The sequence below is a fragment of the Stegodyphus dumicola genome, chromosome 8 (assembly GCF_044657685.1).
Source record: "Stegodyphus dumicola isolate Sdum_Otavi_A_Nest chromosome 8, ASM4465768v1".
NCBI classification, from domain to species: Eukaryota; Metazoa; Arthropoda; class Arachnida; order Araneae; family Eresidae; genus Stegodyphus; species Stegodyphus dumicola.
In genome coordinates, this window is record NC_140775.1 from 167,624,049 (window position 1) to 167,638,472 (window position 14,424).

The following is a 14,424-nucleotide window of genomic DNA, read 5'->3' on the forward strand; positions in this document are numbered from 1 at the left end:
ATTATGTTAATTTTTATGTTACTCAGTTCCCAGGCTTGGCTTTAAATGTGTTTTTTTCTGCTAGTTTTTTTATTTTATTCTCTTTATTTATTTATTTATTTATTTATTTTTTGTTAAGCTGCTAAATTAATTTTAGTTTTACTTGGACACGGCCGGCTCGCTGGCTCGTGTCGTTTGTTGTTGGAAGGGATTCGCCCGCTTTTCTTCATAAGGTTCAACAAATCAGGCGGAAGGGCTGAGCCCGTATAAAACAAAACAAAGCAAAACAAATCATATGTGTTAGCATTTGAAACTGCAGCAAGGTTCCAATTACAACAAAGGATCAATGGAATGTCCTTGTAAGTTTCCATTAATTTTGAACAGTTCAAATTCAGATTTAATTGTACATTCTGCAATTTAAGTGGAAGTAAAATATTTGCTAGACAAAAGATTTTCGATCACAACATATCTAACAAATTCGCAGAATAATGACTGAAAGTTAAATTGAATTCGGAATTCAACTTAGAAATTAGTGAAATCTAATTAAACGCCATTAGCAAAGTTCTGTTACGAACCTTGAGTGTAAGAGAAAGAATATTTCCCATTTCGTAATTCATATATTCTTTACGGACAGATGAATATTTAATATCCTAGAAACGCAAACAAGAATTGAGGCTTCTATGTCCGAAATATTCAGACTGCGTTCTGTATCTGTAGACACTTTCAAAACTCTCGTGTTATGTTCTATTTCGGAAAATTACTGCAAATGTAAAGGACAAATAACATACCTCCTGCAGCAGCGGCAGCAGCAGCGGCGGCGGCAGCAGCTTGTTGGTCTTGATCTTGTTGTCCTGCACCAGCTCCTGCTCCAGCAGCAGCAGCAGCAGCGCCCGCAGCACCAGCACCTTGTCCGTATCCTCCTCTACCTCCATAACCTTGGGCAGCAGCGGCAGCGGCAGCAGCGGCGGCGGCAGCAGCTCCCTGGTCTTGTCTTTGTTGCCCTGCACCAGCTCCGGCTCCAGCAGCAGCAGCAGCAGCACCCGCAGCACCAGCACCTTGTCCGTAACCACCTCTACCTCCATAACCTTGGGCAGCAGCGGCGGCAGCAGCAGCTGCGGCGGCAGCGGCAGCAGCTTTTTGGTCTTGTCCTTGTTGTCCTGCACCAGCTCCTGCAGCAGCAGCAGATGCGGCACCAGCTCCAGCTCCACGACCTCCGTATCCACCACCGTATCCTCTACCTCCATAACCTTGCGAAAATAGAAATGTTATGATTTAAATAAACACTCGGTATTTCGGTTACAATATATTACAACTAAATAGAAGAAGACAAGATTCTACACTTTTTAGTGATTCTTCAGAACATTGTCAAAATTCAGTACAGTTTTAGAAGCTAAAATTTGCTTCATACATCGGAGAAAATTGAGAAGTTTAGTAGCTTAAAATTTTTATGTTTGGCCAAGCAAACCACTCTTTTGAGTATAGCAGAGAATTCGTACCGCGTTTAAGAAGAAACTGTCTGAATTTTAAAATATTACTCTCCGTTTAAAAGGCTGCAATAATTATTACATATTCGATATAAGTACTCTCGCTCCAATCCGTAAAGCGTCTGTAAATATTATCCGAGGTATGTAAATTTTTCTCTTAATGAGGTGCCTGGTGATACAGGATTAGATGATTAAAAAATAGATATGAAAATGTGTTGTCTACGTCTTCAGTTACCTAAACACATAATGTATCGAATGCATCTAATCTATGTGTTAACCATGGGAATTTCTAAAGTTAAGTAGTTATGATTTTACGAATAGTTAAAGGAGGACGTATAATTGGTATTAAACAATACGTATCTCTTTACTGAACTTGAAAATAATTTCAGATCATTGATCCATCATAAGAAACAAAGAATTTATCGAAGCTACTAATCGTTTTTAGATTCTTGGCAAAAACAAACAATATGGGATGTCCTTGCTAAGTTTTTACGGCACCTTTAGATATCGTAGATTATTTGTGTTTTATAAAGGAAGAAATACAAAGTGCTTCTGATGTCGTATTACAGTCGACCGAAAAAAATGAATTTTTTTATTACTAATAATGACATGAGCAGGACAGTGACTTAGAAAATACGGCGTTCGCAACGAATGAAAATACAGCGAAACTAAATAAATATCATTGAAGTCGAATATTCGTTTTATTGAAATTGTTCTTATGTAAAAATAAATGAGCTACGCGTTCTGCTGTATGTATCTTTCAGGATTTTTTGTGTTTTATTATAGAGAGCTGTTCTCAAAATTACAGATTAATAGGAATTCGTAAAATTGAAAGTTTTTCAGAATTTTCGTCGGATACCCGAGGAAATATTGTATACATATGCCTTAGTATATTATATTTCCTCGGTTAATGTGTTTTTATATGCCGTGTTATTCTTTTTAGTTTACTAACCCAATTTTCTTTTGATATTATTATTTATATTCTGTGATGTCTTGAGGTTCGTAGAGAAGGGTTCTCACGGTCGTTTTTATAATTTCGTTATTTTTGCATTATGTTAATTTTTATGTTACTCAGTTCCCAGGCTTGGCTTTAAATGTGTTTTTTTCTGCTAGTTTTTTTATTTTATTCTCTTTATTTATTTATTTATTTATTTATTTTTTGTTAAGCTGCTAAATTAATTTTAGTTTTACTTGGACACGGCCGGCTCGCTGGCTCGTGTCGTTTGTTGTTGGAAGGGATTCGCCCGCTTTTCTTCATAAGGTTCAACAAATCAGGCGGAAGGGCTGAGCCCGTATAAAACAAAACAAAGCAAAACAAATCATATGTGTTAGCATTTGAAACTGCAGCAAGGTTCCAATTACAACAAAGGATCAATGGAATGTCCTTGTAAGTTTCCATTAATTTTGAACAGTTCAAATTCAGATTTAATTGTACATTCTGCAATTTAAGTGGAAGTAAAATATTTGCTAGACAAAAGATTTTCGATCACAACATATCTAACAAATTCGCAGAATAATGACTGAAAGTTAAATTGAATTCGGAATTCAACTTAGAAATTAGTGAAATCTAATTAAACGCCATTAGCAAAGTTCTGTTACGAACCTTGAGTGTAAGAGAAAGAATATTTCCCATTTCGTAATTCATATATTCTTTACGGACAGATGAATATTTAATATCCTAGAAACGCAAACAAGAATTGAGGCTTCTATGTCCGAAATATTCAGACTGCGTTCTGTATCTGTAGACACTTTCAAAACTCTCGTGTTATGTTCTCTTTCGGAAAATTACTGCAAATGTAAAGGACAAATAACATACCTCCTGCAGCAGCGGCAGCAGCAGCGGCGGCGGCGGCGGCAGCAGCTTGTTGGTCTTGATCTTGTTGTCCTGCACCAGCTCCTGCTCCAGCAGCAGCAGCAGCAGCGCCCGCAGCACCAGCACCTTGTCCGTATCCTCCTCTACCTCCATAACCTTGCGCAGCAGCGGCAGCGGCAGCAGCGGCGGCGGCAGCAGCTCCCTGGTCTTGTCTTTGTTGCCCTGCACCAGCTCCGGCTCCAGCAGCAGCAGCAGCAGCACCCGCAGCACCAGCACCTTGTCCGTAACCACCTCTACCTCCATAACCTTGGGCAGCAGCGGCGGCAGCAGCAGCTGCGGCGGCAGCGGCAGCAGCTTTTTGGTCTTGTCCTTGTTGTCCTGCACCAGCTCCTGCAGCAGCAGCAGATGCGGCACCAGCTCCAGCTCCACGACCTCCGTATCCACCACCGTATCCTCTACCTCCATAACCTTGCGAAAATAGAAATGTTATGATTTAAATAAACACTCGGTATTTCGGTTACAATATATTACAACTAAATAGAAGAAGACAAGATTCTACACTTTTTAGTGATTCTTCAGAACATTGTCAAAATTCAGTACAGTTTTAGAAGCTAAAATTTGCTTCATACATCGGAGAAAATTGAGAAGTTTAGTAGCTTAAAATTTTTATGTTTGGCCAAGCAAACCACTCTTTTGAGTATAGCAGAGAATTCGTACCGCGTTTAAGAAGAAACTGTCTGAATTTTAAAATATTACTCTCCGTTTAAAAGGCTGCAATAATTATTACATATTCGATATAAGTACTCTCGCTCCAATCCGTAAAGCGTCTGTAAATATTATCCGAGGTATGTAAATTTTTCTCTTAATGAGGTGCCTGGTGATACAGGATTAGATGATTAAAAAATAGATATGAAAATGTGTTGTCTACGTCTTCAGTTACCTAAACACATAATGTATCGAATGCATCTAATCTATGTGTTAACCATGGGAATTTCTAAAGTTAAGTAGTTATGATTTTACGAATAGTTAAAGGAGGACGTATAATTGGTATTAAACAATACGTATCTCTTTACTGAACTTGAAAATAATTTCAGATCATTGATCCATCATAAGAAACAAAGAATTTATCGAAGCTACTAATCGTTTTTAGATTCTTGGCAAAAACAAACAATATGGGATGTCCTTGCTAAGTTTTTACGGCACCTTTAGATATCGTAGATTATTTGTGTTTTATAAAGGAAGAAATACAAAGTGCTTCTGATGTCGTATTACAGTCGACCGAAAAAAATGAATTTTTTTATTACTAATAATGACATGAGCAGGACAGTGACTTAGAAAATACGGCGTTCGCAACGAATGAAAATACAGCGAAACTAAATAAATATCATTGAAGTCGAATATTCGTTTTATTGAAATTGTTCTTATGTAAAAATAAATGAGCTACGCGTTCTGCTGTATGTATCTTTCAGGATTTTTTGTGTTTCATTATAGAGAGCTGTTCTCAAAATTACAGATTAATAGGAATTCGTAAAATTGAAAGTTTTTCAGAATTTTCGTCGGATACCCGAGGAAATATTGTATACATATGCCTTAGTATATTATATTTCCTCGGTTAATGTGTTTTTATATGCCGTGTTATTCTTTTTAGTTTACTAACCCAATTTTCTTTTGATATTATTATTTATATTCTGTGATGTCTTGAGGTTCGTAGAGAAGGGTTCTCACGGTCGTTTTTATAATTTCGTTATTTTTGCATTATGTTAATTTTTATGTTACTCAGTTCCCAGGCTTGGCTTTAAATGTGTTTTTTTCTGCTAGTTTTTTTATTTTATTCTCTTTATTTATTTATTTATTTATTTATTTTTTGTTAAGCTGCTAAATTAATTTTAGTTTTACTTGGACACGGCCGGCTCGCTGGCTCGTGTCGTTTGTTGTTGGAAGGGATTCGCCCGCTTTTCTTCATAAGGTTCAACAAATCAGGCGGGAGGGCTGAGCCCGTATAAAACAAAAGAAAGCAAAACAAATCATATGTGTTAGCATTTGAAACTGCAGCAAGGTTCCAATTACAACAAAGGAAAATGGAATGTCCTTGTAAGTTTCCATTAGTTTTGAACAGTTCAAATTCAGAGTTAATTGTACATTCTGCAATTTAAGTGGAAGTAAAATATTTGCTAGACAAAAGATTTTCGATCACAACATATCTAACAAATTCGCAGAATAATGACTGAAAGTTAAATTGAATTCGGAATTCAACTTAGAAATTAGTGAAATCTAAGTAAACGCCATTAGCAAAGTTCTGTTACGAACCTTGAGTGTAAGAGAAAGAATATTTCCCATTTCGTAATTCATATATTCTTTACGGACAGATGAATATTTAATATCCTAGAAACGCAAACAAGAATTGAGGCTTCTATGTCCGAAATATTCAGACTGCGTTCTGTATCTGTAGACACTTTCAAAACTCTCGTGTTATGTTCTATTTCGGAAAATTACTGCAAATGTAAAGGACAAATAACATACCTCCTGCAGCAGCGGCAGCAGCAGCGGCGGCGGCAGCAGCTTGTTGGTCTTGATCTTGTTGTCCTGCACCAGCTCCTGCTCCAGCAGCAGCAGCAGCAGCGCCCGCAGCACCAGCACCTTGTCCGTATCCTCCTCTACCTCCATAACCTTGGGCAGCAGCGGCAGCGGCAGCAGCGGCGGCGGCAGCAGATCCCTGGTCTTGTCTTTGTTGCCCTGCACCAGCTCCGGCTCCAGCAGCAGCAGCACCCGCAGCACCAGCACCTTGTCCGTAACCACCTCTACCTCCATAACCTTGGGCAGCAGCGGCGGCAGCGGCAGCAGCTCCTTGGTCTTGTCCTTCTTGTCCTGCACCAGCTCCTGCAGCAGCAGCAGATGCGGCACCAGCTCCTGCTCCACGACCTCCGTATCCACCACCGTATCCTCTACCTCCATAACCTTGCGAAAATAGAAATGTTATGATTTAAATAAACACTCGGTATTTCGGTTACAATATATTACAACTAAATAGAAGAAGACAAGATTCTACACTTTTTAGTGATTCTTCGGAACATTGTCAAAATTCAGTACAGTTTTAGAAGCTAAAATTTGCTTCATACATCGGAGAAAATTGAGAAGTTTAGTAGCTTAAAATTTTTATGTTTGGCCAAGCAAACCACTCTTTTGAGTATAGCAGAGAATTCGTACCGCGTTTAAGAAGAAACTGTCTGAATTTTAAAATATTACTCTCCGTTTAAAAGGCTGCAATAATTATTACATATTCGATATAAGTACTCTCGCTCCAATCCGTAAAGCGTCTGTAAATATTATCCGAGGTATGTAAATTTTTCTCTTAATGAGGTGCTTGGTGATACAGGATTAGATGATTAAAAAATAGATATGAAAATGTGTTCTCTACGTCTTCAGTTACCTAAACACATAATGTATCGAATGCATCTAATCTATGTGTTAACCTTGGGAATTTCTAAAGTTAAGTAGTTATGATTTTACCAATAGGTAAAGGAGGACGTATAATTGGTATAAAACAATATGTATCTCTTTACTGAACTTGGAAATAATTTCAGATCATCGATCCATCATAAGAAACAAAGAATTTATCGAAGCTACTAATCGTTTTTAGATTCTTGGCAAAAACAAACAATATGGGATGTCCTTGCTAAGTTTTTACGGCACCTTTAGATATCGTAGATTATTTGTGTTTTATAAAGGAAGAAATACAAAGTGCTTCTGATGTCGTATTACAGTCGTCCGATAAAAATGAATTTTTTTATTACTAATAATGACATGAGCAGGACAGTGACTTAGAGAATACGGCGTTCGCAACGAATGAAAATACAGCGAAACTAAATAAATATCATTGAAGTCGAATATTCGTTTTATTGAAATTGCTCTCATGTAAAAATAAATCAGCTACGCGTTCTGCTGTATGTATCTTTCAGGATTTTTTGTGTTTCATTATAGAGAGCTGTTCTCAAAATTACAGATTAATAGGAATTCGTAAAATTGAAAGTTTTTCAGTATTTTCGTCGGATACCCGAGGAAATATTACATACATATGTCTTAGTACATAATATTTCCTCGGTACATAATATTACCCGAGGAAATATTATGTACTAAGACATATGTATGTAATATTTCCTCGGGTAATGTGTTTTTATGTGCCGTGTTATTCTCTTTACTTTACTAACCCAATTTTCTTTGATTTTATTATTTATATTCTGTGATGTCTTGAGATTCGTAGAGAAGAGTTCTCACGGTCGTTTTTATAATTTCGTTATTTTTGCATTATCCTAATTTTTATGTTACTCAGTTCCCAGGCTTGGCTTTCCGAGACGTTCTTTAAATGTGTTTTTTTTCTGCTAGTTTTTATATTTTATTCTATTTATTTATTTATTTTTTGTTAAGCTGCTAAATTAATTTTAGTTTTACCTGGACACGGCCCACTCGCTGGCTCGTGTCGTTTGTTGTTGGAAGGGATTCGCCCGCTTTTCTTCATAAGGTTCAACAAATCAGGCTGAGCCCGTATAAAGCAAAACAAATCATATGTGTTAGCATTTGAAACTGCAGCAAGGTTTGAATTACAACAAAGGATCAATGGAATGTCCTTGTAAGTTTCCATTAGTTTTGAACAGTTCAAATTCAGAGTTAATTGTACATTCTGCAATTTAAGTGGAAGTAAAATATTTGCTAGACAAAAGATTTTCGATCACAACATATCTAACAAATTCGCAGAATAATGACTGAAAGTTAAATTGAATTCGGAATTCAACTTAGAAATTAGTGAAATCTAAGTAAACGCCATTAGCAAAGTTCTGTTACGAACCTTGAGTGTAAGAGAAAGAATATTTCCCATTTCGTAATTCATATATTCTTTACGGACAGATGAATATTTAATATCCTAGAAACGCAAACAAGAATTGAGGCTTCTATGTCCGAAATATTCAGACTGCGTTCTGTATCTGTAGACACTTTCAAAACTCTCGTGTTATGTTCTATTTCGGAAAATTACTGCAAATGTAAAGGACAAATAACATACCTCCTGCAGCAGCGGCAGCAGCAGCGGCGGCGGCAGCAGCTTGTTGGTCTTGATCTTGTTGTCCTGCACCAGCTCCTGCTCCAGCAGCAGCAGCAGCAGCGCCCGCAGCACCAGCACCTTGTCCGTATCCTCCTCTACCTCCATAACCTTGGGCAGCAGCGGCAGCGGCAGCAGCGGCGGCGGCAGCAGATCCCTGGTCTTGTCTTTGTTGCCCTGCACCAGCTCCAGCTCCAGCAGCAGCAGCACCCGCAGCACCAGCACCTTGTCCGTAACCACCTCTACCTCCATAACCTTGGGCAGCAGCGGCGGCAGCAGCAGCTGCGGCGGCAGCGGCAGCAGCTCCTTGGTCTTGTCCTTGTTGTCCTGCACCAGCTCCTGCAGCAGCAGCAGATGCGGCACCAGCTCCAGCTCCACGACCTCCGTATCCACCACCGTATCCTCTACCTCCATAACCTTGCGAAAATAGAAATGTTATGATTTAAATAAACACTCGGTATTTCGGTTACAATATATTACAACTAAATAGAAGAAGACAAGATTCTACACTTTTTAGTGATTCTTCAGAACATTGTCAAAATTCAGTACAGTTTTAGAAGCTAAAATTTGCTTCATACATCGGAGAAAATTGAGAAGTTTAGTAGCTTAAAATTTTTATGTTTGGCCAAGCAAACCACTCTTTTGAGTATAGCAGAGAATTCGTACCGCGTTTAAGAAGAAACTGTCTGAATTTTAAAATATTACTCTCCGTTTAAAAGGCTGCAATAATTATTACATATTCGATATAAGTACTCTCGCTCCAATCCGTAAAGCGTCTGTAAATATTATCCGAGGTATGTAAATTTTTCTCTTAATGAGGTGCCTGGTGATACAGGATTAGATGATTAAAAAATAGATATGAAAATGTGTTGTCTACGTCTTCAGTTACCTAAACACATAATGTATCGAATGCATCTAATCTATGTGTTAACCATGGGAATTTCTAAAGTTAAGTAGTTATGATTTTACGAATAGGTAAAGGAGGACATATAATTGGTATTAAACAATACGTATCTCTTTACTGAACTTGAAAATAATTTCAGATCATTTATCCATCATAAGAAACAAAGAATTTATCGAAGCTACTAATCGTTTTTAGATTCTTGGCAAAAACAAACAATATGGGGTGTCCTTGCTAAGTTTTTACGGCACCTTTAGATATCGTAGATTATTTGTGTTTTATAAAGGAAGAAATACAAAGTGCTTCTGATGTCGTATTACAGTCGACCGAAAAAAATGAATTTTTTTATTACTAATAATGACATGAGCAGGACAGTGACTTAGAAAATACGGCGTTCGCAACGAATGAAAATACAGCGAAACTAAATAAATATCATTGAAGTCGAATATTCGTTTTATTGAAATTGTTCTCATGTAAAAATAAATCAGCTACGCGTTCTGCTGTATGTATCTTTCAGGATTTTTTGTGTTTCATTATAGAGAGCTGTTCTCAAAATTACAGATTAATAGGAATTCGTAAAATTGAAAGTTTTTCAGTATTTTCGTCGGATACCCGAGGAAATATTACATACATATGTCTTAGTACATAATATTTCCTCGGGTAATGTGTTTTTATGTGCCGTGTTATTCTCTTTACTTTACTAACCCAATTTTCTTTGATTTTATTATTTATATTCTGTGATGTCTTGAGATTCGTAGAGAAGAGTTCTCACGGTCGTTTTTATAATTTCGTTATTTTTGCATTATCCTAATTTTTATGTTACTCAGTTCCCAGGCTTGGCTTTCCGGGACGTTCTTTAAATGTGTTTTTTTTCTGCTAGTTTTTATATTTTATTCTATTTATTTATTTATTTATTTATTTTTTGTTAAGCTGCTAAATTAATTTTAGTTTTACTAAATCACGGCCCACTCGCTGGCTCGTGTCGTTTGTTGTTGGAAGGGATTCGCCCGCTTTTCTTCATAAGGTTCAACAAATCAGGCTGAGCCCGTATAAAGCAAAACAAAGCAAAACAAATCATATGTGTTAGCTTTTGAAACTGCAGCAAGGTTTCAATTACAACAAAGGATCAATGGAATGTCCTTGTAAGTTTCCATTAGTTTTGAACAGTTCAAATTCAGAGTTAATTGTACATTCTGCAATTTAAGTGGAAGTAAAATATTTGCTAGACAAAAGATTTTCGATCACAACATATCTAACAAATTCGCAGAATAATGACTGAAAGTTAAATTGAATTCGGAATTCAACTTAGAAATTAGTGAAATCTAATTAAACGCCATTAGCAAAGTTCTGTTACGAACCTTGAGTGTAAGAGAAAGAATATTTCCCATTTCGTAATTCATATATTCTTTACGTCAGATGAATATTTAATATCCTAGAAACGCAAACAAGAATTGAGGCTTCTGTGTCCGAAATATTCAGACTGCGTTCTGTATCTGTAGACACTTTCAAAACTCTCGTGTTATGTTCTATTTCGGAAAATTACTGCAAATGTAAAGGACAAATAACATACCTCCTGCAGCAGCGGCAGCAGCAGCAGCGGCGGCGGCGGCAGCTGCTTGTTGGTCTTGATCTTGTTGTCCTGCACCAGCTCCTGCTCCAGCAGCAGCGCCCGCAGCACCAGCACCTTGTCCGTATCCTCCTCTACCTCCATAACCTTGCGCAGCAGCGGCAGCGGCAGCAGCGGCGGCGGCAGCAGCTCCCTGGACTTGTCTTTGTTGCCCTGCACCAGCTCCGGCTACAGCAGCAGCAGCAGCAGCACCAGCATCTTGTCCGTAACCACCTCTACCTCCATAACCTTGGGCAGCAGCGGCGGCAGCAGCAGCTGCGGCGGCAGCGGCAGCAGCTCCTTGGTCTTGTCCTTGTTGTCCTGCACCAGCTCCTGCAGCAGCAGCAGATGCGGCACCAGCTCCAGCTCCACGACCTCCGTATCCACCACCGTATCCTCTACCTCCATAACCTTGCGAAAATAGAAATGTTATGATTTAAATAAACACTCGGTATTTCGGTTACAATATATTACAACTAAATAGAAGAAGACAAGATTCTACACTTTTTAGTGATTCTTCAGAACATTGTCAAAATTCAGTACAGTTTTAGAAGCTAAAATTTGCTTCATACATCGGAGAAAATTGAGAAGTTTAGTACCTTAAAATTTATATGTTTGGCTAAGCAAACCACTCTTGAGTATAGCAGAGAATTCGTTTCGCGTTTAAGAAGAAACTGTCTGAATTTTAAAATATTACTCTCCGTTTAAAAGGCTGCAATAATTATTACATATTCGATATAAGTACTCTCGCTCGAATCCGTAAAGCGTCTGTAAATATTATCCTAGGTATGTAAATTTTTCTCTTAATGAGGTGCCTGGTGATACAGGATTAGATGATTAAAAAATAGATATGAAAATGTGTTGTCTATGTCTTCAGTTACCTAAACACATAATGTATCGAATGCATCTAATCTATGTGTTAACCTTGGGAATTTCTAAAGTTAAGTAGTTATGATTTTACGAATAGGTAAAGGAGGACGTATAATTGGTATTAAACAATATGTATCTCTTTACTGAACTTGAAAATAATTTCAGATCATTGATCCATCATTAGAAACAAAGAATTTATTGAAGCTACTAATCCTTTTTAGATTCTTGGCAAAAACAAACAATATGGGATGTCCTTGCTAAGTTTTTACGGCACCTTTAGATGTCATAGATTATTTGTGTTTTATAAAGGAAGAAATACAAAGTGCTTCTGATGTCGTATTACAGTCGTCCGAAAAAAATGAATTTTTTTATTACTAATAATGACATGAGCAGGACAGTGACTTAGAAAATACGGCGTTCGCAACGAATGAAAATACAGCGAAACTAAATAAATATCATTGAAGTCGAATATTCGTTTTATTGAAATTGTTCTTATGTAAAAATAAATGAGCTACGCGTTCTGCTGTATGTGTCTCTCAGGATTTTTTGTGTTTCATTATAGAGAGCTGTTCTCAAAATTACAGATTAATAATAATTAATAGGAATTCGTAAAATTGAAAGTTTTTCAGAATTTTCGTCGGATACACGAGGAAATATTATATACATATGTCTTAGTATATAATATTTCCTCAAGTAATGTGTTTTTATGTGCCCTGTTATTCTTTTTAGTTCACTAACCCAATTTTTTTTCATTTTATTATTTATATTCTGTGATGTCTTGAGGTTCGCAGAGAAGAGTTCTCACGGTCGTTTTTATAATTTCGTTATTTTTGCATTATGCTAATTTTTATGTTACTCTGTTCCCAGGCTCGGCTTTCCAGGACGTTCTCTAAATGTGTTTTTTTTCTGCTAGTTTTTTATTTTATTCTATTCATTTACTTATTTATTTATTTTTTTGTTAAGGTGCAATATTATTTTTTTTTATTTGGACACGGCCGGCTCGCTGGCTCGTGTCGTTTGTTGTTGGAAGGAATGCGCCCGCTTTTCCTCATAAGGTTCAACAAACCAGGCGAAACGACTTAGCCCGTATAAAAGAAAACGAAACAAAACATATGTCTTAGCATTTGAAATGTAGCAAGGTTTCAATTATAACAAATGATCAATCGAATGTCCTTGTAAGTTTCCATTCGTTTTGAACAGTTCAAATTCAGAGTTAATTGTACATTCTGCAATTTAAGTGGAAGTAAAATATTTGCTAAACAAAAGATTCTCGATGACAACATATCTAAGAAATTCGCAGAATAATGACTGAAATTTAAATTGAATTCGAAATGCAACTTAGAAATTACTGAAATCTAAGTAAACGCTATTGGCAAAGTTCTGTTACGAATCTTGAGTGTAAGAGAGAGAATATTTCCCATTTCGTAATGTATATATTCTTTATGGACAGATGAATATTTAATATCCTAATGTCCGAAATATTAAGACTGGGTTCTGTATCAGTAGACACTTTCCAAACTCTCGTGTTATGTTCTATTTCGGAAAATTACTGCAAATGTAAAGGACAAATAACATACCTCCTGCAGCTGCGGCAGCGGCTGCAGCGGCGGTGGCAGCAGCTCCCTGGTTTTGTCTTTGTTGCCCTGCACCAGCTCCTGCTCCAGCAGCAGCAGCAGCAGCGCCCGCAGCAGCAGCAGCGCCCGCAGCACCAGCACCTTGTCCGTAACCACCTCTACCTCCATTACCTTGGGCAGCAGCGGCGGCAGCAGCAGCGGCAGAAGCTCCTTGGTCTTGTGCTTGTTGTCCTGCACCAGCTCCTGCAGAAGCAGCAGATGCGGCACCAGCTCCAGCTCCACGACCTCCGTATCCACCACCATATCCTCTACCTCCATAGCCTTGCAGAAATACACATGTTATATTTTAAATAAAATTTTGGCAACGCGTTGACAGCATATTTTAAGAGTATAAAGAATTAGAATATTATAGGTTTATTAGCCATGTTTCAGCATAACATTTCGAGAAACTTCAGAATAAAGTTTCTAGTTCTTGCTATAAAAATACTTGAGGTTTTCTAAACTTTACCCTTTTTAACGCTTGCTCGTGAAAAACACTGTTAAGTGCATAGCAGACATTTTATTCTAGATTTAAACACGGGAATGATGTGTTTTTATCTTAAAATAGTACTTCCTCTTTGAGAAAGTGCTCTATCTCATCCATACTGCATGTAATTAATGACGCTTGAATATGTAAAATATATTCAAGGCAACGAATTATTTCAGAAATTAAAAAGTTAAATTTGTTATGATTTATATAATACATAAATGAAGAAATCAAATTTGATTTAATCAAACTGCAGCTACATATTAATCTTTCGGTATACATTTAAACTTGTGCTTTAAGACATGAAGAAAAGATAATATGAAAGCAGTTAAGTTTTTTAATAATCACAGGGAAATACATGCGATATTTAAATTATTAAATTTCTTAGAAATATTCCATGAAAGACTGAAAAGTGTAAACCTGTGGTATGTTTTACACCTGTTTTGGAGATTCGCATCTAATTTTCCCATATGCATGAGCACACGGATGCTCCTCTTCTAGTACATATTACTGTTTACGGAAACCATGATTTCGAGTATTTTTAGATACCGTATATGTATGGGTACGACAGTGACTTATATG

The 14,424-nt window shown here is 37.1% G+C and overlaps 1 protein-coding gene across 1 annotated transcript in view; it reads right to left on the bottom strand.

The window, feature by feature from the left end:
* The window catches only part of LOC118205237 (uncharacterized), a 79,509-nt gene that overhangs the window by 62,587 nt on the left and 2,498 nt on the right, over positions 1 to 14,424 (bottom strand). The window contains exons 2-6 of the mRNA XM_085823049.1: positions 13,320 to 13,637; positions 10,837 to 11,283; positions 8,330 to 8,782; positions 5,797 to 6,231; positions 3,280 to 3,744 (exon numbers count right to left, since the gene is read on the bottom strand). Of these exons, the coding sequence (XP_085679175.1) occupies positions 3,280 to 3,744; positions 5,797 to 6,231; positions 8,330 to 8,782; positions 10,837 to 11,283; positions 13,320 to 13,637 (2,118 nt within the window). The remainder of the gene's footprint in view (positions 1 to 3,279; positions 3,745 to 5,796; positions 6,232 to 8,329; positions 8,783 to 10,836; positions 11,284 to 13,319; positions 13,638 to 14,424) is intronic.